The 27491-nt window shown below is 41.6% G+C and overlaps 3 protein-coding genes and 2 non-coding genes across 12 annotated transcripts in view; 1 reads left to right on the top strand and 4 right to left on the bottom strand.

The window, feature by feature from the left end:
- The window catches only part of SMG6 (SMG6 nonsense mediated mRNA decay factor), a 229584-nt gene extending 227912 nt beyond the window's left edge, over positions 1-1672 (bottom strand). For 2 of the 5 annotated variants that reach the window (XM_036091094.2, XM_036091101.2), the window contains exon 1: positions 1496-1669. In XM_036091094.2, the coding sequence (XP_035946987.2) occupies positions 1496-1583 (88 nt within the window). In that variant the 5' untranslated portion in view covers positions 1584-1669. Of the gene's footprint in view, positions 1-1239; positions 1367-1495 lie in introns of those variants that run through there. The other 3 variants (XM_078068060.1, XM_078068061.1, XM_036091095.2) reach the window with 3 other exon arrangements.
- On the top strand, positions 1640-17581 carry SRR (serine racemase). 4 transcript variants are annotated; one of them, XM_036091115.2, is made up of 10 exons: positions 1642-1660; positions 7137-7250; positions 11052-11141; positions 11869-12040; positions 13521-13647; positions 13842-13945; positions 15922-16041; positions 16166-16240; positions 16726-16935; positions 17263-17581. In XM_036091115.2, exons 3-10 carry the CDS (start codon positions 11122-11124, stop codon positions 17476-17478), a joined length of 1044 nt encoding a protein of 347 aa, XP_035947008.1. In that variant the 5' UTR covers positions 1642-1660; positions 7137-7250; positions 11052-11121; the 3' UTR covers positions 17479-17581. The 4 variants fall into 4 exon arrangements, with proteins under 4 accessions (XP_077924193.1, XP_035947008.1, XP_035947007.1 ...); XM_078068067.1 differs by lacking the exon at positions 11052-11141 and having other exon boundaries at positions 1640-1660; XM_036091114.2 differs by lacking the exons at positions 1642-1660; positions 11052-11141 and adding an exon at positions 1725-1862.
- TSR1 (TSR1 ribosome maturation factor) lies at positions 16273-26966 on the bottom strand. The gene is made up of 15 exons (XM_036091106.2): positions 26813-26966; positions 26527-26630; positions 25997-26216; positions 25746-25880; positions 24926-25350; positions 23775-23934; positions 23167-23321; positions 22532-22728; positions 21558-21720; positions 21103-21213; positions 20237-20369; positions 18837-18953; positions 18303-18443; positions 18124-18198; positions 16273-17996 (listed from the first exon to the last, which is right to left on the bottom strand). The coding sequence occupies exons 1-15, from the start codon at positions 26907-26909 to the stop codon at positions 17818-17820; spliced, it is 2412 nt and encodes an 803-aa protein (XP_035946999.2). The 5' UTR covers positions 26910-26966; the 3' UTR covers positions 16273-17817.
- On the bottom strand, positions 20007-20101 carry LOC118534988 (small nucleolar RNA SNORD91 family). Its single transcript, XR_004916989.1, has one exon. It is a non-coding gene; the product is annotated as a small nucleolar RNA SNORD91 family (small nucleolar RNA).
- LOC118534989 (small nucleolar RNA SNORD91 family) lies at positions 20863-20954 on the bottom strand. Its single transcript, XR_004916990.1, has one exon. It is a non-coding gene; the product is annotated as a small nucleolar RNA SNORD91 family (small nucleolar RNA).
- Positions 26967-27491: the final 525 nt, after the last annotated feature.

The raw sequence follows: 27491 nt of genomic DNA, 5'->3' as shown, positions 1-27491 counted from the left end.
TCACATTCTTCAACTCCACTCATGCTCACCAACTCTCTAACAGCAGCCAGCAGTCATTCCAAGGAAATACTGCTCAGACTATCATCATTAGAATACTGCGACTAACTGCTACTATGATGTGGAATATGAGAAGGAAAAAGTTCCATAAAGGAGCTTTCTCTGGAGGATGATGGAAGTATTGTGACATGCTTTCAAAATACCAAGGACTGTAGTACTTAAAAATAAGGGTACAGGACTTTCGAAACTACTCTCCAGGCTCCCTACACTTACTGAATGACAGATAAGCAAGTATCTATTTTTTGTATCTGTTACCTTTACCTATTAAGGGGAGAGACTACTACAAATAGCCACTAAACTTGTCAATGGGAAACTGACAGCAATTACTGAGATTATAGAGTACTCAAAACAGAATGCTTTATAAAATCCTAGTATTGTTCTATAAACACCAATACAAACAAGCCCATAACAGGAATAAATAATATCCTCCAGCATTTAACTCATAGGTGTAACAAAACAGAAAGACGCAAAAACACAAAACCTCTGCCTCAGTATTTTCAAAAGCTTTATTAAAAAAACATTTCTTCAAGTGCAAATAAAGGCAAAGCAGCTTACCTCCAGAATAACTCACCCTCAGGAGCGTTTGTAACTTAAGTTAGAGGTGGGGAGGAGGAATGAGAAAAGCTACTACTACTCAGAGCAGAGGGAGAAAACACCCTGAATAATCCCATTCAACTGACCAACGAAAACCAATTTCACAGACTTTGGCCACAAGCCTGCAGAAGCACAACTACCATTCTACACAACTCCACCACCTAACAAAGGAGAGATGAGATACCAGAATCTTCCTTGGAGCTTTCCTGGTGTGGATGGAGACTTTAATTTGCAAGATGAGCATTCTCTCTGATAAAAACTGCTCCCACATATGCCAAAAGCAAACCAGAAGAGAGTCAGCTCTCTACCGGAGGTCCTGGATCCCTCCGGTGGCGCAAACTTCAGAACCCTGCCTTGGGGGAAAAAGTTCAGCAAGGAAGTCCCAAGCTGTTCAATCTTTCTCCTCGATTTCCCCAGCTCCTTCTCTCCAACTCTAAAGGATGACAGGGAAGGCATGCGGATGATTCCTCTGGGAACGATACATCCCGGGGCCTCCCCCAGACCCCAGCACCCGCTTCTCGCCGCGTCTCCTGACGACTGGAAATCACAAACTGCTCTGAGAAGGCTGGGGCAATGGGGAACAGTCACCTTCGCGGTGAGAAAGGGGGCGGAGGCAGGAACTCGGGTCGGGCTCTCCCGGAGGGGGCCGGGGCTGGCCGAGCCCGATTCCACACTGGCCCTCGGGCTGGTGGGGCGGCCAGGGGACGGCCCTCGGCCCCCGCCCCCACTGCTGGGGGAAGGGGCGGGGGCTCAGGAGCGCCGCGGACTGAGCAGGGAGGAGGCAGAGGAGGAGAGGGAGGCGGGGCGGGCAGGCCCGGCCCAGGAGCTGGGCGGCGCGACTCACCTCTGCTCCCGGCCTGCGGCGCCAGAGCAGCCAGAATCCCTCGCAGCTCCGTCGCGGAGATCCGGACACGCTCCAACCCCTCCGCCATCTTCGCGGCTGCTGCTACAGCTGCAGCCACTCCGCCGCCACCGCCGCGCGCAGCCAGGAAACCACGACGGACAGGCGGTGCGCGCGCTTACCCACCTCCCACCCGTGTCCCCGCCCCCTCCCGCCTTCCTCCCCTAACGACGGTGGCCGCACTGGGAGGAAAATCTCTGAACGCAAGTTCCGCGGCTCCAGAGAGCGGGGGAGGCGGGCGCTGCGCGTGCGCAGAGGTGTGGTCGGGAAGGTGAGCTGAGGCTGGAGTTGGGAACGCGGCGCCTGTGAGGTGAGGAGAGGCCCGGCCAAGGCAGGCCAGGCGACGCGGGCGTTCGCGGCGGTGGCTGCTGTTGCTGCTGTGGTGGCCATCGAGGACACTCGTGCTGGTCTGGGGCTCGGGCTGACGGAGACACCCCACAACCCGGCCGCCTCCAGTCATCTTAGGCCAGGGTCTCCCGCCACAGGCCCGGACTAGGGCCCCAGGCTTTTACTTGAGGATCTTAAAGGTCTTGTAAGAGCAGTTATTATCCGTCTCCCCCATCTGTTTTTTAGATGAGGAAACTGAGTCCTAGGGAAGCGTAGCAAATTGCCCAGGGTGACACAGTGGATAAGTATCAGAGTATCAGTCTTTTCCTTTATGGCGGACTACATCCCCAAGACCCCTGACTTTCCCCACCCCCCGACTTTTCTTTTTGTAAAAAAATACAGTAAAGTTGGCTCTTGCTGAGGGAAGGTTGTGTGGAAGTAAATCAAGAGGTATTGTAAGTCGACTTGGGAAGTTCTGTATCATTGTGGATTCTTGGAAAAATTACTTGACTTCCCTGGATCTGTGGTGGTGGTTTTGTTTTTTACATCTTTAAAATGTAACTGGATCAGAAGACTGGTACTTTAACTTCTTGTTCCTGAGCCCCTGTTCAGAACTGTGTGAAACTCCCTCTCCCAAGGCTGTTCCCTCCACCTGTTGCTCCTTACCAATCCCATACAGTCTATTGGACCTCTACACCATCAAAGAATAGTTACCAATAATTTTCCTTAGACTGGGTCTAAAAGATTTGAACAATCTCTGACAGAACTCGTTCAGTCCCTATTATGTGACACACATTTTGCCACCAAAGGCTAAGCAGATGGATAAAGTCAATAGATATGTGAAAAGATCCAGTGTTTCAAAAGAAGGAGATTAATTTGAGTGGTCAGAGCAAATGGCAATCTTTAAAACATACAAATGAAATAGGAAGAAATATTAAAAACTATAATTCTTTTTTAAATTTATTTGAGAGAGAGCAGGAGTGGGGGGAGGGGCAGAGGGAGAAGCGGACTCCCAGCTGACCAGGGAGCTGGATGAGGGGCTGGGTGCCAGGACCTTGGGATCATGATCTGAGCCAAAGGCAGATGCTCAACTGACTGAGCCACCCAGGCACCCCAAAACTAATACGTTTTAACTTTGAAGTTAGGACATTACATCAATTTTTTTTTCAAAAGATGGAAAAATAATCTGAACAAAATTCTTAGGAAAAACATGATTGCCAAATTAATGCAACAGTCTCTGTACTGCAGATGAGATATGTCAAAAGTTTAACCAGCTCAAGAGAATTTACCAGAACTCAGAGGGGAAAATATAATATAAAACTATGAGAGACAAGAATAGAAGACATGGAGAATGGATCCAGAAAACTAATAATAAAATACAAGTTCCAGAAGGTGATAACAGAACTGACTGAGGAGAAGCAGGAATCAAAGAAATAATAAAAGAAAATTTACTAAGTTGATGGGAAAATTTAAATTTAAGACTTAAATTTAGCCCTCAAATTTAAAGGTTTATGAAATAACAAGGTAAAAATAAATGAACAATCCTTTTTAGACCTGTATTACAATGAAAGCTTCTGAGTTTAAAGAATTAAAATGCGTTTGACATGAAACAGTCAAGATATATAATTAAAAAAAAAATTTAAAGCCAGTTGCAGAACAATATATAGAGTATAGTACTATCTGAGTGCAGCAAAAAACCATTTATTGTATATGTAAGTTTCTATATAAATACATCCTAAAAAGGTGTGCAAGAAAACATACTAAACTTTTTTTTTTTTTTAAAGATTTTATTCATTTATTTGACAGAGAGAGACACAACGAGAGAGGGAACACAAGCAGGGGGAGTGGGAGAGGGAGAAGCAGGCTCCCCGCAGAGCAGGGAGCCCGATGCGGGGCTCGATCCCAGGACCCCAGGATCATGACCTGAGCCCAAGGCAGACGCCTAACGACTGAGCCACCCAGGCGCCCCCATACTAAACTTTTTTTTTTTTTTTTTTTTTAAAGATTTTATTTATTTATTTGAGAGAGAGAGTGAGAGAGAGAGAGAGCACAAGAGGGGGGAGCGGGAGAGGGAGAAGCAGACTCCCTGCTGAGCAGGGAGCCCGATGCGGGACTCGATCCCGGGACTCCAGGATCATGACCTGAGCCGAAGGCAGTCGCTTAACCAACTGAGCCACCCAGGCGCCCTAAACTTTTTAAAGTGGTTATCTTTGTAGAAGAGAATAGATTTAAGGGTTAGAGAGTGGAAGGTCTTTATATTTCTTAATGGTTTAAATTCTTACAGTAGGAATTTGGTCACATATGGGTAATCCAAAAAATAACAAGTTTGTATACTGGAGAAGGGAAGAATTCAAATTCTTTTTTTTTTTTTTAAGATTTTATTTATTCATTTGAGAAAGAGTGATAGAGAGCACAAGCAGCGAATGGCTGCATGAGGAAAGGGAGAAGCAGACTCCCCGCTGAGCAGGGAGCCTGATGCAGGGCACAATCCCAGGATCCTGGGATCATGACCCAAGCTCAAGGCACACACTCAACCTGTCTGAGCCACCCAGGTGCCCTGGAAGGAATTCAGTTTCTAAAAACAAAAACTGTACAGGTCATGTTTGCTGAGCACAGAGTAGTAAAACTAGAAATGAATAATCAAAAATTAAGCAAAATCTAGCTACTTGGAAATTTTTTTAAACAAATTTTATATTTTTTAAAGATTTTATTTACTTGAGAGCACAAGAGGGCGGAGGATCAGAGGGAGAAGCAGACTCCCTGCTCAGTTGCTTAACCAACTGAGCCACCCAGACGCCCTAAACATAAATTTTAAATAACTCATAGGTCAAAAAGTAAACAAAGCTAAGATTGTGGATTCTTTAAAAATTAAAATGGGGGGGCCCCTGGGTGGCTTAGTCGTTGGGCGTCTGCCTTCAGCTCGGGTTGTGATCCCAGGGTCCTGGGATCAAGCCCCACGTCCGGCTCCCTGCTCGGCGGGGAGCCTGCTTCTCCCTCACCCACCCCCCCGCTTGTGTTCCCTCTCTGGCTGTCTCTTTCTCTGTCAAACAAATAAATAAAATCTTTTAAAAAAATTAAAATTGGGGCACCTGGGTGGCTAAGTCAGTTGGGCATCTGCCTTCGGCTCAGGTTGTGATCCCAGGGTCCTGGGATTGAGCCCTGTATCAGGCTTTCTGCTCAGTGGGAAGTCTGCTCTCCCTCTGACCCTCCCCCCTCTCGTGGTCTCTCAACTAAATAAAATTTTTTTAAAAAATTAAAATTAATGAAAATATTGCATAGCAAAACCTATGGTATATCATTAAAGCAATACTCAGGAAAATTAATAGCCTGAGTGCTTATATTATTAATTTTAAAAGAAAGTGATCCAGTAATAGCACTTCTGGGTATTTACCCCCAAAATACAAAAACACTGATTCAAAGGGGATACTTGCACCTCTGTGTTTATTGCAGCAGTATTTACAATAGCCAAATTATTGAAGCAGCCCAAGTGTCCATCAACAAATGAATGGATACAGAAGATGTGGTATAGAGATACAATAGAATATTATTCAGCCATAAAAAAGAATGAAATTTTGCCATTTGCAAAAACAGGAATGGAGCTAAAGAGTATAAGGCTAAATGAAATAAGTCTGTTTGAGAAGACAAGTAACATGATTTCACTCATGTGGAATTTAAGAAACGAAAAAGACAAACCAAGAAAAAGACTCTTAACTATAGAGAACTGATGGTTACCAGAGGGGAAGTTGGTGGGGGGATGGGTGAAATAGGTGAAGGGGATTAAAGAGTACACTTATCCTGATGAGCACTGAGTAATGTATAGAATTGTTGAATCACTATATTGTATACCCGAAACTAATATAACACTGTATGTAAACTATACTGGAATTAAAATTAAAAACTTAATTAAAAAAATAAATAAAATTTAAAATAAAAAAAAACTTAAAAGTGTTTAAAGAATGAAAATTAATAATGGGACACTTGGGTGGCTCAGTCGGTTAAACATCCAACTCTTGGTTTCAGCTAGGGTCATGATCTCGCAGTGGTGGGATTGAGCCCTGCATCAGGCTCCGTGATCAGTGCAGAGTCTGCTTCAGATTCTTTCTACCTCTCCCTCTGCCCCTTCCCCGATTGCACGTGCTCTCTCTAAAATGAATAAATAAGGGGCGCCTGGGTGGCTCAGTCGTTAAGCGGCTGCCTTCGGCTCAGGTCATGATTCCAGGTCCTGGGATCGAGCCCCGCATTGGGCTCCCTGCTATGCAGGAAGCCTGCTTCTCCCTCTCCCACTCTCCCTGCTTGTATTCCCTCTCGCTGTGTCTCTCTCTGTCAAATAAATAAATAAAATCTTTAAAAAAAATAAATAAAATGAATAAATAGAATCTTTTTTAAAAATGAAAATTAATAAGAATTATTAAACAAGAGAGAAAACAGAAGAAATAAAGATAAAATCAAATTAATAAAAGAAAAAGAATAGCACTTGATAAATTGAAGGGCTCATTTTTCAGAAATAGACATTAAAAATAGACACATTTCTGGCAAAGAAAAAAAGGACATCCTCTTAGATGTCTGATAAGTAATTCAAACGTATGAAATCTCTGATTTTCCCTTAAAATACTTGTTTGTTCACCAGCCATATCTCAATAAATTATGCCATCATCTAAGTCAAAACCCACCTCCCTCACTCCCCACATTTAATCCAATATCAGAATATGTGCCTTCTATCTCTGTAGTGGACAGCTATGGTATTCATTACCTCAACATTCTCATCTTTTCTCTTGAAAACTGCCCCCCCATTCTCACTCAGAAGTACCTTTTCTTTTTCTTTCCTTTTTTTCTTCTTCTCACTTTTGTTTGCTATTTTTCCCTCAGGTACAGAGATTTGAGGCAATCATACAATTTGGTTCACCCTTTCATCAACAAGTCATTTCTCATTTTATCTTTTTTTCCTTCATTCCAGTTATTCATGTTCCTTCCCTCCCTTCTTAGGTAGCCACTCTAATTGTGTTTAATATATGTCTTCGGTTATACATGTATCTTTGAATAATATATCATTTTATGTATGTGTTTTAAATGTACATAATTGATATTGCATTATAGAAATCATTGTTTCTTTTTCACGTTTCTGTAAATACTTCTGACTGTTGCATAGTATTGTCAAATGACCTCACACCGTTGGCCACTGGTCCTAAGCCAAGATGTGCCAATCAGAATCCTTATCCAGAATTTTTGAACTGAAACTAAGAAAAAAATCCCTTTCCAGTGTGGAAGCCATAAAACGTAAAACAGGAGCTGTCAGCAGCCAAATGTCCTGCCATGTGGAACCAGCTGGTCTGCAATGAAAAAGAATGAAGCCAACATGCAGAAAACAGCAGAGGTGAGAAACAATGAGAAAGTCCTGGAAAAATCTCAAGTCTCTGGTTCCAGTTTTTCCTGAAGTTTCATATTCCTGCCCTTCCCATGGTTCAACTCTTCCTGGATTCCATGAACCAGTAAATCTTATTACCTCCATCTTGTGCCTAAGCCAGTTCATATTGGGATTCTATGACTTGCAACCAAGAGGCCTAATTATAATCTCCAAAATGTATCTCGTGTGTGTGTGTGTGTGTGTGTGTGTGTGTGTGTGTGGTTTTTTCCTTAATTGTGGTAAAGTCCACATAACATGAAATATACCATTGTAACCATTTTTAAGTGTACAGTTCAGTAGTGTTAAGTGCATTGACATTGTTGTACAACCAATCTCCAGAACTGTTTTTATCTTGGAAAACTGAAACTATACAACTACCCACCCCCCCACCCCCAGCTTCTGGCAACCACCATTTTAGTTTCTGTTTATGAATCTGACTACTGTAGGTACCTCACATAAGTGTAATCATTACAGTATTTATTTCTTTGTGACTAGCTTATTTCACTTAGCATAATATCCCCAAGATTCATCCATGTAGCCTCTCAGAATTTCCTTCCTTTTTAAGGCTGAATGATACTCCATTGTATGTAACATACCACATTTTGTTTACTCATTGGGTTGCTCCCACCTTTTGGCTATTATGAATAATGCTGCTATTAACATAGGTGTACAAATATATCTTTGAAACACTTTTTGAATTCTTTTGGGTATATACCCAGAAGTGGAATTGCTGGATCATATGGTAATTCTATGTTTAATTCTTTGAGGAACTACCATACTGTTCACAGCAGCTGCGCCATTTTGTATTTCCACCAAGAGTACACAAAAAGTCCAATGTCTCCACATCCTCGCCAACATTTGTTTGCTTAATAGTAGTCATCCTAGTAGGTGTAAGGTGGTATCTCACTGTGGTTTTCATTTGAATTTCCCTAATGATTAGTGATGTTGAGCATCTTTTCATGTGCTTGTGTCCATTTGTGTATCTTCTTTAGAGAAATGTCCATTCAAGTCCTTTGCCCATTTTTAATCAGATTTGTTTTTCCAAAATGTATCTTGATTATTTTTTCTACCCTCACTTTCACCATCCAAGCACCTGTGGATTTTCATGTAGACAATACTTCTTAAATGGACTCCCTGATTCCAATGTTATTTCTTTCCTTTTCATTCAGCATAATGTAGCCAGAGTGATTTTCTGAAAATACAAATTCTAACATGTCACTTAACCTGCTCAGAATTGTCCAATGGCATTCCATTGCTCTTCAGAAAAAAAAAAAAAATCCATGAGCCCTGGTCCCTTATGATGTAGACCCTGCCAATTTCACTCTCCTTCTCTCTTATCATACTCCCCTTTGATCACTATTTTCAGATACATTGTCCTTCTTTTAGTTTCTGGAATATGCCATGTTCCTTTCCTCCGTAAAGCCTTCACACATACTCCCTCCACCTGAAACACTTTTCCATCTACTCTCCCCATTCACCTTATGGGTCATAACTTAAATTTCACTTCTCCATAGAGGACCTTCCTTAACCTCCTTCCTTGATCTAAATATCCTCCCATTATAGTATCTTAACACACTTCCCTGATATCACCTATCAATATTTGTAAATATGTATTTATTTTTGGATTATTTATTACACATCTCTCCACTAGATTATAAGCTTTAAGAGCAGAGACAAGTCTATTTTTCTAACACTATATCCCAGGATCAAATAATATCTGACATAAAGAGGTGCTCAATATTTGTTGATTGAATAAATGAATACCAAAGATAGGAAGAATGCTTAGAAATATTAATGTGTTCAGCTTTATACTAATACATTTGAAATTTTAAATTAGATGATTTCCCCAAAAAGTTAAATACAAATTACCAAAATTAATTCAGGCGGAAGTGGCAAATCTAGATAAACCAATTAGCTGTGAAGTCACTGAAAAACTTACCAGAGGTAAAATTACGAGGTAAAGACAAATCATCTTTATTTGCAGATAGTGTGATTGGAGAGTGAACTATAAAACTATTAGATCTAACAAAGTAATCTACTTAAGTATCCTATTACATGCTAAATATACAAAAATTATTAATTTTCATATATATCATCAGTAAGCAATTTAAATACCTAATTAAAAATACCTTATCTCGGGACGCCTGAGTGGCTCAGTCAGTTGAACGGCTGCCTTTGGCTCAGGTCCTGATCCCAGTGTCCTGGGATCGGGTCCTGCATTGGGCTCCTTGCTCAGTGGGGAGCCTGCTTCTTCCTCTGCCCTTCCCCCTGCTTGTGCGTTCTTTCTCTCTCTCCGACAAATAAAATCTTTAAAAAAGCAACAAAAATATTTTGTACTTAGGCATAAATTTAATCAGATCTACACAGGACTTACATAATGAAAACCTTATTGAGAAACCTAAAACAAAAAGACTTTACTAAATTGAAAGACACCCATGGAAAGACACCCATGTTCATGGATGGGAAGGCTCAGTATTTTTAAATGTCAATTATGCTGCCAGTTCATTTGTATATCCTGAACTGGCAACCTTGTTAAAGGATTTTGAAAGTTCATTTGAAAGGATTGATGTATGAGAAAAGCCAATACATTTTAGAGTATTCGTGACAGAATGTATTAATACAGTGAACAGATGGAGAAGGAATTAGCAGTTTGATTAGTGGAACAAAATACAAAATCCAGAAAGGTCCCAAGCGTTAATAGAAATTTATTTTTTTTTTTAAATCAGCTCAGTGTTGTGTTTTTTAAAGATTTTATTTATTTGACAGAGAGAGACAGCCAGAGAGGGAACACAAGCAGGGGGAGCGGAAATTTAGTTTTTGATAAACAGCATTTCAGGAAAAAATAGATGATTTGGTCGGAAGTGATATGTTAAAGATTCACAAAAGAATGTGGCCAATATACAGGAAAAAAATGTTTAATCACTAGTAAAGAAATATATATTCAAACTACTAGACATTTCATTAAATTGACAGATCAGAAATGATACAGCAGGGTGAAGGGAAAAAGGGCATTCCTTAGAAACTGCTGTTGGGAGTGTAAATTGATAAAATCTACAACTCCTCTGGAAGTCGGTTTGGCAGTGGGTATCAAATATCTTAGAAGTGTGCATACTTCTTGATGCAAAATGCCCTTTGGCAGAAGCTACCCACAAAGATCTTGCAACATATCTGTTCATTACATTATTATAGACAAAAGTTGTAGAAAAAAAGAATCTAAATGTTCAACAAGTTATGTAAAAAATTTTTTAGAACTGTGGTATTTTTGTTAAAAGCAGTAGCCATTTAAAATGTTGTGTATCTATTGATAAGCTAAGATTCATATTCATAATATTGTCTGAGAAAAAGCAAGTTACCAAATGTGTCAAAAAAGTTTTGTCTGTAGATGTATGGGGGCCTGGAAAGATAAGTCCTAGAACTTAGCAATTGTTTTGGGGGAGGAAACAGATCAAATTGTTTTTTTAATTGAACACACACTGCTTTTGTTTGTTCATAAAGAAGAATAAAGGGAAACTTCATGTTTAAATGCTACATTAAAAATAGTGAAAAACAGAAGCATAAGTTACTGAAAATTAATAATTATAGAAACTTCAAAGAAATTGAGCCAATTGGAATAGGAATAAACAAAATGTTATCTATGATTTTAACTGTCATATAATGTATGTATATTGAAGAAACAGGAGACAGAAAATGAACATAATTGATTAGGATGATAGGATTTTAAGCAATTTTTCCCCTTGTTAAATAATTTTTTTAAATAAAAATTTATAACAGATTTTGAACCCAGTTCATTCAAGCTTCACAACAATGATGAAAAATTAGAGACCAGTGACAGTGCCAAGAGATGGATGGTATGGGTGAGGGGTAAGCTTTAAGCCTTCCATAATCACCAATTATTTCCTATAAAGCTTAACCAGAAAAAAAAACCAACCTTATATTTACTAAGAAACACAGCTTCAAGACAAGTTCCTTTCTATACAGAGATTCTGGAGCCCCAGTACTAGAGACCATTCCATTAACACCACAGACCCCAGGTGTATTTTCCTGTGTTGTACATTTTCTTCCCCCACCCTTTTTTTTTTTTGGGAAAAAAAAAATTTTTTTTAAAGATTTTATTTATTTATTTGAGAGAGAGAGACACAGCAAGAGAGGGAACACAAGCAGGGGGAGTGGGAGAGGGAGAAGCAGGCTTCCCGCTGAGCAGGGAGCCCGATGCGGGGCTCGATCCCAGGACCCTGGGATCATGACCTGAGCCGAAGGCAGACGCTTAACGACTGAGCCACCCAGGTGCCCCTTTTTTGGAAATTTTTTAAGAGCAATTTAAGTTTCACAGCAAGATTGATGGGTAGTTGAGAGACTTCCCATATATCCCATACCCCCACAAAAGCAGAGCCTCCCCCATTATCAACATCCCCCACCAGAATGGGATTGTTACAATTGAACCTGCATTATGCATCATTACCAAAGTCCATGGTTTACATTATTGTTCACTTTTGACATTCTGTGGGTCTGTTAGCCATTTTCAAAATCTTTTCATTAAACATATTGTCTCAGGCTTTGCTCTGACCCCTTTTTTATTCCTGGGTTTCAGAACCATGTGTGCTCAGTACTGCATCTCCTTTGCTGATGTTGAAAAAGCTCATGTCAACATTCAAGATTTTATTCACCTCACACCAGTGCTAACAAGTTTCATTTTGAATCAAGTAACAGGGCGCAATCTTTTCTTCAAATGTGAACTCTTCCAAAAAACTGGATCTTTTAAGGTAATAATGCCTTTTGATAATGTATCATGTATCTTTTCAAACCTCTTTCCCATACACATTTATTTGATCCTCCTGACCACCCAGTGAGGTAGGTAGAACTATTTTTATAGCTGAAGAAAGGGTTGTAGAAATTTTCCTTTGGTCAAGTGCTGGTTACTTAACATTACGGTGTTGATAAGCCACTTATAATTTCAAAATTTCTTATAATTGGGGTGATGATATAATTTACTCTCCAAACTAGAACATGTTTGAGAATGAAAGGGGCAACTTGTGGTTAAACCCAGGCAATAGACATTAGCCTCTATTATTGCAAGGCAACATGGGCAAGTGTGATCACCCTGTATACAACCAAGTTTAGGCATTCACTTTGTGTCAACTTGCTTTTCATTGATACCTTATTATGAATATAAAAGATCTAAATCTAGCTAAGCCCTCATACAATAAGATCTTTTTCTATGAAATATGTCAGAAAAGCATGCAACTCTTGATTTTGGGGTTGTGAGTTCAAGCCCCACATTGGGTGTAGAGATTACTTACATAAAATTTTAAAAACTTAAAAAGATAAAAGACTTCTGTATTGATTCACTGCAGTAATTTCTGTTAGTTGAGTTTTAGGATCCTTTCAGGTAAAAATCTGAAAGTTGAATTTAGCACTATGCCTGATAGGTATTAGTACCTGTTAAGTCGTAGTTTTAGGACTGCGTTTCCCCACCCATTAATGAGCACTTTATGAGTGTTTATGTTAAACACTATATTCTCTTTTGCCCTTTGTTTCTGCCATGGTTTATTTTTCATTCATCACACATCAAATACTTATTAACTATACTAGGCATACACACATGTATATACATACACAGTAGGTCTTGTACTATTATTCACACTTGCGGGGTAAGATAAGCTAGTCAACAACCAGGTTAATGACAAGTAACTTGAAAGATACAAATAAAATACCATAGAATGAAATGCCTAATTTTGCATGGGAGATGAAGGAAGTTGAACCCAGTGATGTTTGATCCAAATTTTATAGGTTGAGTACTTTTAGCCAGATCAGGGTGAAGGAAAAGAACTATATGTAGGTTACAGGGGTGTGAGCTAACCTGTAGGAGGGGAACTAAGCAATTTAGGATGGCTACAACGGTGACAGAAGCAGTAAATATGTTTTAAAAGACTGCAACTTGTAAGGAATTTGTACTTACAAAATAGGCAGTCAATAAAAAGATAACATTTTCAAAAGGTCACTTTCAAATTCTAGTGGAAATATTAGAGAATGATCCTTGGGGCAGGATCAGTTGAGGTTTGGTAAACATGCAAGTTGACAAATGAGGCTTCACCAAGGTAGTGGCAAAGACACGAGATATTTCAGAGGCACAATCAATAAGATGTCGTGATCGAATGGATGTGTGGTGTTAGGAAGAGAAAATCTAGGAAAGCTCCTTGGTGTTTTGAAAAGAAACTTTTGGTTTCACCATCCCTTTTCCAGATTCGTGGTGCCCTTAATGCAATCAAAGGCTTGACTCCTGCCACCTCAGAAGAGAAGCCCAAAGCTGTGGTTACTCACAGCAGTGGAAACCATGGCCAGGCTCTCGCCTATGCTGCCAAATTGGAAGGTACTTGACTAACTTCTCAGGGTACTGGGTAGGATCATCAGAGAAGAGTGGAAAAGTATTCTTACTCAGTGAGATTGGTGATTACTGTGAGAAAGTTATTTCCAGGTTCTTATCTCATTATAAGCAAATTGAACAGAAGTTTCTATCCTAAATTCTCCTGATTCGTACTAACTAAACGTGTTTCTCCCCTCCAGGGATTCCTGCTTATATTGTGGTGCCCCAAACAGCTCCCAATTGTAAAAAATTGGCAATACAAGCCTATGGAGCCTCCATAGTGTACAGTGAACAGAGTGATGAGGTAAGGAAGAGAGCAGTGTTCAGCATCACCTTAACATTTTCACCATCAAATGAAACTTCTCTTCCTAGCCTACCGGCTGTTTCTTCTATCTCCTATGTTTCCTCTTCACCTTTCAATGTTAGCATACCCAACCTTTTGTCTACCTATACTCACTCAGATGAGATCATTAATCTCAGTTTAAAATATCACCTATACTCTGGGGTGCCTGGGTGGCTCAGTCAGTTGGGTTACCAACTCTTGGTTTCGGCTCAGGTCATGGTCTCAGTGTGGTGGGATTGAGCCGTGTGGGGCCCCACACTTGGCAGGGAGTCTGCCTCTCTCCCTCTGCCCCTCCCCCTGCTCTCGCTCTCTCTCAAATAAATAAAATCTTTAAAAAATATATGAAAAAAAAATATCACCTGTACTTTTTTTTTTTTTTAAGATTTTATTTATTTATTTGACAGAGACACAGCGAGAGAAGGAACACAAGCAGGGGGAGTGGGAGAGAGAGAAGCAGGCTTCCTGCGGAGCAGAGAGCCCGATGCGGGGCTCGATCCCAGGACCCTGGGATCATGACCTGAGCCGAAGGCAGACACTTAACGACTGAGCCACCCAGGTGCCCCTATCACCTGTACTCTTAACTCCAGTCCTGACCTTTGCCCTTAACCCAGACTTATATTGTCCAATGATTACCTGATATTCCCTCTTGGACTGTCTTAATAGGCTTCTCAAACTTACCATGTCTAAAACCAAACTCCTGATCTTCCTCCCCAGTGCTGCTCCTCTTCCAGTCTTCCCCATGTCAGTAAATGGCAACTTTTATCCTTCTAGTTGCTCAAAATAAATGAAGTCACCTTTGAGAATTCTCCCACATCCTGCATCCAAATCTTAGTCCTACTTTCAAATCATTTCCATTATCCAGGGCACGTGGCTGGCTCAGTTGGAAGAGTATGCGACTCTCGATCTCAGGGTCGTGAGTTCAAGCCCCATGTTGGATGTAGGTAACTTAAAAATAAATAAATAAACTTAAAATATCGTTTCTATTATCCAACTACTTCTAACAGCCTTTATCATCAATGCCCTAATTCAAATAAACATCAGTTTTCACCTAGATACAGTAGCCTAAGTGGTCTCTCTTCTTCCACCCTTGCCCAACTAGTCTGTTTTCTAAAAAACAACCACAACTATCCATTTAATAAGTTAAAACTTGTCTCGTCAGTTGAAAATCCTCTTATGGTTTCCCATCTTATACACAGTGGTAACCAAAATTCTTGCAATCATTTAAGGCCTGGATGAATTGGCCCATTTCAATCTTTCTGACATCATCTCCCATTATTACTGTCCCACCAAACATTCCACACCAACCACACTAACTTAGCCTTTTCTCAGAAAAGCCAAGCACTCCTACTTTGTGGTCTTTGCACTTGCTATTATTCTCCCCCTGGAATATTCTGGAGATCCACAGCACTTGTTCCAACCTATTAAAATGTCACACTACCAGAGGCCCTTCCTGAACACCCTCTATAAAAGACATTCTCGGGTGCCTGGGTGGCTCAGTTGGTTAAGCGACTGCCTTCGGCTCAGGTCATGATCCTGGAGTCCCTGGATCGAGTCCCGCATCGGGCTCCCTGCTCGGCAGGGGGTCTGCTTCTCCCTCTGACCCTCCCCCCCCTCATGTGCTCTCTCTCATTCTCTCTCTCTCAAATAAATAAATAAAATCTTTAAAAAAAAAAAAAAAAAAAAACTTTAAAAAAAAAAAAATAGACATTCTCCATAGCATTTAGACATACCATATATTCACTTATATGCCACCTCTCCCCATCGTATTAGAACATAACTCCACTGAGTACAGGGACTAGTTTGTTCACTGTTACATCCCCAGTGCCCAAAAAAAGTCTGAAAAAAGAAAGATGGCTAATAGTGTTAAATGACTAAATCTAACTTGTTGGGAACTCTTAAATACAAAACGAACATGTTAGTTTAATGTACTCTTTCAGTCCAGAGAAAATGTTACAAGAAGAATTATGGAAGAAACAGAAGGCATCATGGTACATCCCAACCAGGAGCCTGCAGTGATAGCTGGGCAAGGGACAATTGCCATGGAAGTACTAAACCAGGTAAGAACTGTTAATTCTTGTTTAGCCACCGGTAAAGCTGCTGTTTGGCTGTACAATTATTTTATGTACATATAAAACTGGTTATTAATAGACCTATTTATACTTTGTATTCTTTTCACTAAAGGTACCCTTGGTAGATGCGCTGGTGGTACCTGTAGGAGGAGGAGGAATGGTTGCTGGAATAGCAATTACAGTTAAGGTAAAAAAAATAGCTTCTGGAGAACTCCCCACTTCAGACATAGAGAATTTTATTTTACATCATAGTACATTGCGGATACTTGGCTCAACATTCCCAATTGCTGTTCCTTCCCATCAACCCTTGGCACTTGAAATGGAAGGCTCTTCTCTGCTTCACTACCCTGTTCTTAATCTGTAACAACTTTACAGGGCAAAAGCAGTTACAATGAGTGGCATCTCAGTCCTTTCTCTGAATTCCACCTCAACAACCCACTATCCAAGTCAGGGGCTACTCTTTTCCCTAGTTACCAGTAGAACCAGATGTGATCTAAGCAACTAAAGGCTAGTATTAGGCATATACTTTAAAATGCTTGAAGGTCTATTTTTATTACATCAAGGGAAAGGCTCTTGAACAGAAAATGAGTTACCTATATTGCCTATTTTACTACAGGTATGCAGGCAAAATGCTGTGGCTGGTTTTAAAATGTCTAATATTCCTCTTCTCAGGCTCTGAGACCTACTGTGAAGGTATATGCTGCTGAACCCCTGAATGCAGATGACTGCTACCAGTCTAAGCTGAAAGGGGAACTGACTCCTAATCCCTGTCCTCCAGAAACCATAGCAGATGGTGTCAAATCCAGCATTGGCTTAAACACCTGGCCTATTATAAGGGACCTTGTTGATGATGTCTTCACAGTCACAGAGGATGAGATTAAGGTGAGGCTCTGATAGGAAAGGAAAATACGAAAGAATGGAGCAATTTCTTAGGCAAAAGAGTCTTCTGTTGAGTAGCAACTTGCTCCCTGGGGACTTGACTACGTGACTTCATGACGTGGGATGGTGCCCCAGATGTATTAAGACAACCCTCTCAACAGTAGAAGCAGAGTTAGGATGGGAAAAAAGCCCTGCCTTTCATTGGCGAGCATATACATATGGCCAAGAAGAGGTCAGACTGGGTATATAACCCCATCTGGCCTTTAATTGTAAATAGGCTCTTTCCCCTTTTCCCATTTCACTAATTCTTACTCCCTTCCATACCAACAGTATGCAACCCAGCTGGTGTGGGAGAGGATGAAACTGCTTATTGAACCTACAGCTGGTGTTGGAGTCGCTGCTGTGCTGTCTCAGCATTTTCAAACAGTTTCCCCAGAAGTAAAGAACATTTGTATTGTGCTCAGTGGTGGAAACGTAGACCTAACCTCTCTAACTTGGGTGAAGCAGGCTGAAAGGCCAGCTCCTTATCAATCTGTTTTTGTTTAGTTTATGCAAAAGAGATGGCATTCAGTATCTCTAAACACTTGGAAATTTTGTTTCCTGGTTACTTTAACTTCCTATATTCTTCTCTTAAACAGCTTTCAAATTCCTAACGGAGAGTGGATGTTTCAGTAATAGTTGTTTTTTCTTTTTTAACTAAGTAGCAAGAGAAAAACATCCATAGTTTACTGAGACACCTTGTCAAGGCCAAGAAAAGCCTTTTGCAAAAAGGCAGTAGACCTCTAGGCTAAAGTAGAAAACACAAACTTTGCCTAATTACAACCTGTAGGCTCCCATCCCTAGAGTGTTTCCTAGTAACAATGAGACAGAATCCCAATGAATCCATTACTCCATGTCCACTTCAGGCACTGCTAAAGAAATCTCACTTTTCATCCATGGTACTGGTTCTGGTACACATGGATCATAAGTCCATTTGGGGAAAACTCGTTTATAGAGGTTCATCAGTACTGTGTCCTGAGATTTTAGCTTCCCATCAAAACTGCACTTCATGTGGCCATGAGTACCTAGAAAGAAAACAGCAAGTTGGTCAAATTAAAATAGAAAATTTTAAAGCAGTAGTCTTCTAACCCAAGAGTCATTTAATAGCACTGGGAAAACCTGGGCAAGGCACCAAATCCCATGTTTTCTTACCCAAAGGCTCCTTGATGTGTCCCCTGCGGCCCCACTTTGTTCTCAGTTCCACTGGTTTAAACCACAACACATCCTCTTAGAATGAAACACATAGAAGACCAAGATGAAACATACACCCACAAAACGTAAACCCAACCCTCACCCCACAAAGGCAATCTGATCCCATCCTTCACACCTACCTCTGTTGAAGAACATATAACGCACTACTGCCATCTTAGTAAAAATTTTGAAAGGATGACCACTCAAAACAACTCTTTTGATGACCATTCTGTCCGGATCCACTGACAGGAGAGAGCCTGTGGCAATGAGGCTGTGCATTCCTAAGGAGCAAAAGCAGAGTAGCAGGCGTGTAAGCCAAGGCCTTTTGTTGCTCCAGTCCATTTAAAGACCTAAACAAACTCTTAAAGTAGGGATATGTTATGCTGCCCTCGTGGATCAATGGCAAAGATCATTAAAGGAAATTCGCAATAAGCCTGGCCCCAGAACCTATCCTAAATATAACAGTCTGAGCAGCATCTACCAATTAGCTATGCTTTGCAAGCAAGATAAAACCCCGTTTGTCATCCTTGCCTCAGACCATCATGAGGCTGAGACTGGGATGTTTCAAAAACTATCATTACCTTCTTCATACCAAATGGCTCTTATATCTAAACACAGAATATAGTTTTAAACTTATAAAGGACCTGCAGGCCTGTTCACCTCAGTGGACTTACCATTGCTATTCTGTTTGAAAAGCAGCACAGATGCAGGCGGAAACGTGATTGGGCCATATACTGTCACCACCAGGGCCACATCAGCAGTCAGGAATCTCTGAAACTTATGTTTATCCGCTACCATAATAGGGGTTAAAAAAGAAAAACGAAAACGTTTTTGAGAAACCATAGGTAATCCAGAAACCTGTGAAAAGCTGTATCACTGTAACTCTTAAACCGAAGGCAACTTATGTTTCTTTACCAGGCTAGTTCTCAAAATATTTTCCTACCTCAATACAACTGAAAGATACAACTCAGTTCTTAACTGGAGGCAGAATCTTGGAGCTTGGACTATACTTAGGGTTTGAAAAAATTCTCCAGATGATTGATACTTATCACCCCTACACCTCATTTGAGAAACAATGCTTTACAGAGAATATCTCCACTAAATCAACAGCTCTTAGTTTTGGGCAAGGATTGGCAGACATTTTCTATAAAGGGCCAGATAGTAAATATTTCAGGCCTGTGGCCATATAATCTCTATTCCAACTACTACTCAACTGTGCCTAGAGCAGAAAAATAGCCGCAGACAATACGTAAGAAAAAAACCCCACAACTGTGTTCCAACAAAATTTTATTTAACACAACCAAGAGGTGGGGCAGATTTGGCCTAAGGGCCATACTTGCTGATCTCTGATCCTAAGGCCTACCTAAGCTTCTGCTTTAATCTTCAATGAAACCCTCCCCCCTTCTTATTACTGAAGTTATAGGGAAATAAAATATTTTAAAGGAAAGAGAGGTTTATCGCTCATTTAGATAAGCATGGCTAGTAAGACAAAAATTATCCAAAGCATAGATTAATACTGCCTTCATCATCTTCCTCCAGCCATTGCTGAGAGCTGAATGGGTGCAGGTGATGTTCAGAAGCCTCCAAGTTAGTGAAAAGTATATTCCCACTCCTAATGTGTAGGAGTATAATCATTTTACCATAAAAGTGTCCCTGGTCACCACTCTTCAACATCTAGTCTCAACATCTCAGACGCCAGCCATATACCTCTCTTACTCAACTGTGGGCCACCCTTAGCCTTCACCCACACTGCCAATGACCATCCGCCAAGGGTTCTACACTTTGACACACCATTTTATAAAGCCCCTGACTCCCATTCAAAACCACTGTGCAACAAATACTCATGGCAGAAAAGCCTCAGCACCACACAGAGGTTGCATCACTGGGATGCTTCAGACAGGTTCAGACATTGTGAATAAAAGCATCATTGGCTCCTAGACCAGAGTACTGAAAATATCCCTAACCCAGAAACCTAGAGTTTGAAATTGTGTATTCCGCAAATCGCCACTACAAATCGTAGTCCCCCAGAAGACATTAGATGGACAAGAACCCAGAAGCTTCCCCACTGCTTTACCTGCAGTGTGCTGAGAGAATAAAGGTGAGGCTCGGAAGCGCCTGAACCCACAGTGGAAGATCAGCTCCTCTTTGGCTTTCACAGGTTCAGTGTTGCCAGAGTGCCGGCTCACCACCATATTCAGTACTGACATCTGGGGACCACATAAGAAAAACAGACCTTCATATCTAAAATAGAGCAGCCTTAATTGAAAGAAGGTGAACCAAACTAGCAGGTTCAGATTCCCTTTAATACTTACTTATGGAGAAGTATAGCTGACAAAACGAGATTCACCTTTTATATTTACCAACAACTGGTATTCAAGTCAAACATAGGCTGGTTTTCAGAGCCTTTCACGTATCTTTCTATATAAGCTAACCTTCCGGTGTCTAACATTGCAAAAGCTCAACATCTGCCACAAAATCAGTGCCTTCAAGTCACTCACTCAGCACACGCCTCAAAACCATATTCATTCAAGACCCTTCCCTTCTCGACTCTCAAACTGACCGAAGGCCAGAGCGCTCACATCCACGCCCACACACATGACTGCTGGCCACCAAGATAAAAAAAGAGATCTACGTCGTGGCATAACCCCCACCCCCTTTAAGGCTGCCAACCCTTGGTTAAAAATCTTATCTGATGAACATACTTAGAGAAGTCTCAGAACACAGAGATTGCATCACTGAGATGCTTCAGACAGGTTCAGACATGTTGGGTAACACCATCATTGACTTCTCTATCATATTCTTTTGATTCCTAATCCTAAAGCAGATTTTTCAGATCCCAATGAGGAAAATGTCAGCCACATAAAATTTTAGACTGTCATACAATACAAAACTGATTGGAAAGTTTCATAACTCTCCACTTCCCACAAGACACTAACTCACCTTCTGTTCATGAGGTAGTAAAGAAAATGCAATCAAGGGTGCTCCTCGCTTAAAGTACTCATACACTGAGACAGGGACTTTAGAGACATGAAGTGTGACATACCAGCCAACCTGCCAGAAGAAAAGAGAAAATAATCATGCAGTTACCCTTGAGGTCTCAATAATGATGAAGCATTTCTCCAAATATGTTAAAAGTTATTTAGACTACTCTAAAGCCTACCCTCATCCTTCAAAACTGCCTTTCACAGATGCCTCAATACATAGATTAAACTTTTTCAGTTACCATCTGAAATCTCTTTGTTCTCAATATCACTCTTACCAGTGACTCACTGACTCCTTTAATTTAGCTATGGGCAGCACAAACCTAAGGTACTCATGCTAAGAGAAGGAGTAAAGGACAGGGCACCTTGGCAAACAGAAGCACATTATAAGGCTGGACAAAGGCAGGCAGATACCTCAGCTCCTTCAACATCTTTTTCCTCAATTTCTTTAAAAATGCGTTTCCTAGTATTAGTAAAGTTCTGAAACTGAAAGATCCGAGCATAATCTTGAGGAAGGTTTTCCTTAGGATCCCATGGAGATGTCCGGAAGCTCTTGAGGCCTCTGTATTTCTGAAATCTAGATAGAGAAAATTTTTAAAAACTTTTACACTATCTCTCAAGATAACCTAAGAGCCTAAAACCACATTTCAAAACAGCTTCTTAACAGGGGCGCGTGGGTGGCACAGTCGGTTAAGCGTCTGACTCTTGGTTTTGACTCTGGGTCAGAATCACAGGATCCTGGCATCGAGCCCCGCGTCAGGCTGTGCGTTCAGCATGGAGTCTGCTTGGGATTCTCTCTCTCCCTCTGCCCCTCCTGCTCATACTGTCCCTCTCTCTCTAAAATAAATAAAATCTTTAAACAAAACAAAAACAAAAAAAACCCAGCTTCTAACGAATATTTTCAGAACCAAGCCCCAGTCCCTCACTGACAAAGTCCTTACAGTGGCTCCTTCAGGGAGCAGCTCTTTAATCGGCAAACAAGGTCCTTGATAAAAGTCTTACCTCCCTAATATCCACCATAAACTCGCTGGCTTTAGTCACTTGCCTCCAGAACAGACAATGATCATCTACTCTTCATGCGTTTATTCTTGCCCAAACTCCCCCAAATCTACAAATGTTTTATACTTTTAGTATTAGCTCCTATAAGAAGCATTCATCTTAGTATTTCTCTTTCATTAAAGTACCGTAACACTGTTAGTCTGTACCACACAGTGTAGAACTTGATTATATATTACTGTTTCCTGTATGTGCGTCTTACTTTCCCATATAAAATGTTAGCTCTTCAGGAGCAAGGACAATGTGTTTTCTTCTTTTGCATCACACTGACATAGTTCTGAGCCACATAAATTTGAAATAAAAACATACTGATTTTAGACTTGCTGACTAACCGAATTCTTGCAGCCACATCACGGGGGGTATCTACTTCATCTGGAAACATCTCTTGCAGTCTTTCTTGTTTATATTTCTCCAACATTTTTTCCTCAGCCTCATCATCCACATTCTCATCATCCAGATCATCATGCACAGACTCTCCCATAGTCATAGTTTCATATTCCTCCTCCTCTTCCTTTTCACTGCCCTCATCCTATAGAATAAAGATTATAGTTTCACACCTGTCTCTACCTTACAGGCCACTGAACTAGAAATAAAATAATTTTGGGGCGCCTAGGTGGTTCAGTCAGTTAAGCATCTGCCTTCGGCTCAGGCCATAATCCTGGAGTCCCCAGATCAAGCCCCGCGTTGGGCTCCCTGCTCAGCAGGGAGTCTGCTTCTCCCTCTTCCCCTTATCCCACTCGTGCTCTAATAAGTAAATAAAATCTTAAAAAAAAAAAGAAATAAAATAATTTTACTAGACACCCAGTCCAAACCAACATCAATTCTAATACAGACTGAGACAAAGTCTCATTTCTGGCAGTTACAAGTCATTCCTAGGAAACTGATCACACACACACACCTCCAGGATTGCACTTTGCCTTGCATATGGGGCTGTACACAGAAGTGGCCCAAGGGTCCATTTCTTTACCTGAGATTCCTCTTCAATAAAATCCCCATGTTCCATATCATCATATTCATCTTCCCCACCACTTTCACCATCCTCATCCAAAATCCATTCAGCTTGGTAACTGGATGTCCCTTTGGGAACCTTCTTTACCACCTTGGAACTTTTCTTCAAGAAGTCTGTAAAAGCCCAAATGAGTTAAGCTAAATTATACACCTCCTTTCCGCTACTACTCTGGGTATTCTCACCTAGGCAAGATACTAGATATTGCTACCAACACCAGAAATTCTAACAGACACTATGAGTAGAAGGGACTACTTCCAAATTTAATTCAGCTGCCTCAGAAAAAAAAAGAGAGAGAAAGAACTAGCAATAATACACAGATAAATAACTTAGCAAGAAATCAAAGCTGTTTATCTGTTTGCTAGGAAACAATAACACAAGTAATTTTGAAAAATGGAGCAACGCTGTGTCCAGTGTTTGCTTGACACAAACATACAGCCTTTAGAGCTAAGAAGAGAAAAACTGACCTCCAAATAACATCCTCATCCCACTCTATCCTAACTGTGAGTGCTAGAGAAAATCCACAATTCCAGGCCAGACGAATTACAAACAAGTTTGCCAATACCAACCATTAGCTTCACTCAGCTCCTCCTCTGTGGGCCAGGTTTGTTCCCCTTCCATTGGATCTGGGATAACCTCTGTTTGCAAAGATTCTTGTTTATCAGGGTCTGCCTTCATTAGGACCTTAAGGTCTTCCTCCATATCAGCTACAGCATCTGGAGCACAAATCTGAAAACCAAAATAGTTGACAGCAGTCAAACGTTACCCAAAAATCTACCAAATCTAACACAGTAACCAGAGAGATCCCAAAATAACATAGTTCTCAAGTAAAAGAATGAAATAGAATAAAATGGAAAGCCAAAACTTGTCAAATGTTTCAAACGTTCAATTTCCTAGCATTTTAAGACTATACCTCTGCTTGCTTTTGAGGCCTTTCATAATCTGGTCTCACTCTTATCTATTTATTACATACCTTACCCCCATCAAGCTGATTTCTTCAGAGTTCAAAGAAACCCTCTGATCTATCACTGTGCCTAAGTTCATGTTGTCTCTATCTTCTTTGATACTGTTTCCTCTCTCTTCAACTCACAAATCATTCATCCCTCTCAACACCTGACTCAAGTCTGATTTCTATGAAGCTCCTAGTCTACTTTCTCAACTTCCATAGCAGGTCTATACCTTAACCACACTTTTTCAATCTTTATTTCACAGTTGTTTACCATTTTTTCTGACCTAATTAAGTTGTCCAAGGAAAAAGACCACACCTTGTGTGTCTTTTTTTTTTTTTTTTGAGATTTTGTTTATTTATTCATAAGAGACACACAGAAAGAGAGAGAGGGAGAGGCAGGCTCCCCGCGGAGCAGGGAGCCAGATGCGGGACTCGAGCCCAGGACCCTGAGATCACGACCTGAGCCGAAGGCAGACACCTAACCATCTGAGCCACCCAGGCGCCCTCTTGTGTGTCTTCTATAAACTCAAAGCCAATTGCTGTGCAAGGCACCTATAAGTGCTGGATAAATACGTAATATGTCAACATGTTCACAGTTGACAACTACCCTACTTCAAACTGGCAGTCACCTCCAGAGACTAATATAGTTGTCTAGGAGTTCAGACTACCTTCTCTGACATTAGTTCACATCCTACACCAGCTTACACATGAATCTACAATACACAATCTTAAAAAAAAGAAATACACAATCTTTAAGAACATCAGTCTTACCTCCATTGCCATGCCTGGGTCCTTTTGGGATTTGATCACTCTGGGATTTAAAGGGAAAGGGTCCATAGGGGCATCTATCTGTTCCATCTGGAAATCACCCTGTCCAACGATATGCAGCAAGCTATTTACATTCAGAGTCTGCCCACGAACATAGCCTGAGATTTTCAAGGTGCCCACCAAGTTATTTTCTTCACTCGGCACAAAGTCAGCCACATGAGCAAACAGGTAGGCCCGTCGATCTCGAAAGGCAAGATGCCGTTGCTTTTGGTTAGCCAACTGCCTAAGCAGCACCTCTGCCTCCTGTTGAGTGTCTAACAGGAAAAGTCTGTCATCAGGAAAACGCTTCTCTACTGCTTTACTTAGCTTCTTTCTGGCATCTATTTGTTTCCTTGGTGGGAGACCAGAAACACCCTGGACAGCTAGTGCTGTGAGCAAGAGAGAAAAGGCTTTGTTACCTGTTGTTTCACTACATGTAAATTCCCCCTGTAGTTCACAGACAAGCTAACAGTTCAGTTGTGAGCCCAGAGATCACTAAGAAACCCGACACTCAACTACCCTAAAAATTTTTATAGTGAAACTAAAGTTCATGTTCTTCTTCCTCTGGGCAAAGGGCATTCCAGAAATAAAAAGGGACCTTGATAGATAATTGCTAAGTGATGGACCAAATTTAGGCCATTCATGTACAACCCACCATCAGCTAAATACAATCCAGCTGTTATATTACTGTATCATGTCAGACGTAATGCCTGACAAATTAGGGGTGCATAATAAATGCTAATTCATTTCCCTCCTTTGCCTCTAATACTCCCAACTCACTTACTATAGGTGGGAAGGCCCTGAGCAAAGAGGCAGGAAAGGCAGTAATCCCCAGTGCTGTCCCAGCCTTCTAGTGGGTCAAGGAGGAAAATGATGGTATCCGCGACTTTGGCCATGTCTAACACAGTGTGCAGATCCCCTAGACACACAAAACAAAGTTAGCGGGAAGCAGTATTCGGCATCAGCACATTATACTATAAGAATATCACCACTACTCAAAACATAAAAATAGAAAATACTGTTGTATGCTCTAACCTGGCCTTGCAGATGTGAAAAACCATCGATGTTTCAAGCGGGGACATAACAGCATAAAGCTATGGGTACTTCCCCATTCGTTCACGTGTACTGTTCCAGTGTCCTTATCCTGAAGCAACCGAAAGGCCTCTGGCAGGGAAATCCTTTCATGCAGGGGCACCACCAGTACCTGATGAAAAGGACCATCCTTGCTGCCCAGCTGTCTCTTCTCTGCCAGAACCTAATAGAACGCATCAATGTTTCAGTACTTCGTTTCAGTATTGCCTTTCCCACAGTATGGATGCCCCTTCCTCACCCCCCACTCCCCACTCCCAGCCCACCGCATTTTTCTTGTAAAAGGAAGCATGTATGCCTGGAGAGTGGGCCGGAACTCGGACCAAGGCAAAGAATGCCGTAGCATGAGCCTAGATCTGCACGCCTGACGTGTGACATCCCCAACCCCTTCCCAGGGTCAAGTTTTTTAGTTCGAGGCATTATCCACCTAGAACAGTTGTGAAGCCACACCAATCCCCAATCCCTGCTCCTCTCACCGCCTCCTTCTTCTGCTTTCGGAGTTGGTTGGCGCGATGCCTCTGGTCTACTCTGCTGAGCTCTTTTCTCACCTTCTTGCTTAGGATTTTCAGTGCTAGACGACCTAGAGAAGATCAGTGAGGGATCTTGTGCAAGGTACCAGAGGGTCAAGAAAGGGGACCCTCTCGGCCCACCTTAGAGCCTCTGTGCGGGGTCCAGGCCGGAGGTAGGAGCTCAGTCTGGACATAAAGGAAAGCAGTTAATATCGACTAAACAGCCCTTCTTCCTCCAACCCTATCTTCTCACCCTTGCCGTCCCGCTGCGCGGATCCCCGACCCCGATGGCGCCCGCCTTTATGAGCTTTATTCTGCTGCTTCAGCGGGCCAGAACGGTGAGCCGCCATGCCGCCACTCACGTGTACCCCGTCAGCACTAGTTCCGGGCCGGACCTAGCGCTTCCGGGTCCCTCTGGGCTGCCCTCCCCGTGGCGGGGCGGGGCTCAGCGTTTCCCCTCGCGAGAGTTTTCCTAACCAGCCTCAGAGAGTGAGACGGTGGGGTCTCTGCAAAACCGCCGGATCTGGGAACAGCACCCCTCGGTTCGAGGGGCCAGGCCGGCCCTCCGACGTAAACTTTTCCCTCGCGGCGGTCTGCGGCTGGGGACCTTGAAAAATCGGATGTAGATTCGAGGTTTAGGCTCTAGGTCCTGAAGGGCTTTTTTGCTACCCGTATTTTCATTCTTTTGCGCTATCAAGTTGTATCACTTAGGAAGCTGTTGAAGTTTCTCCATTCGTGCGGAAGAGGGCTAAGCCCCACCTCTCATCTAGATTTGTGCACGTAGCTCCTCAGTTTGCAGCAGCAGGGGTTACCATCTTGAGCAACCCTTTCTTTCTTTTGTGGGGCTGGTCAAGTCTACAAGGCAAATTGCGTGGAAGGCACTTTTCTCACCTTCACGGGCTCCGTATAAGTTCCCGCTGATCTCATTTATT

The sequence above is a fragment of the Halichoerus grypus genome, chromosome 2 (assembly GCF_964656455.1).
Source record: "Halichoerus grypus chromosome 2, mHalGry1.hap1.1, whole genome shotgun sequence".
NCBI lineage: Eukaryota > Metazoa > Chordata > Mammalia > Carnivora > Phocidae > Halichoerus > Halichoerus grypus.
The sequence above is the reverse complement of the archived record's forward strand: the minus strand, read 5'-3'. Positions and strand labels throughout refer to the sequence as shown.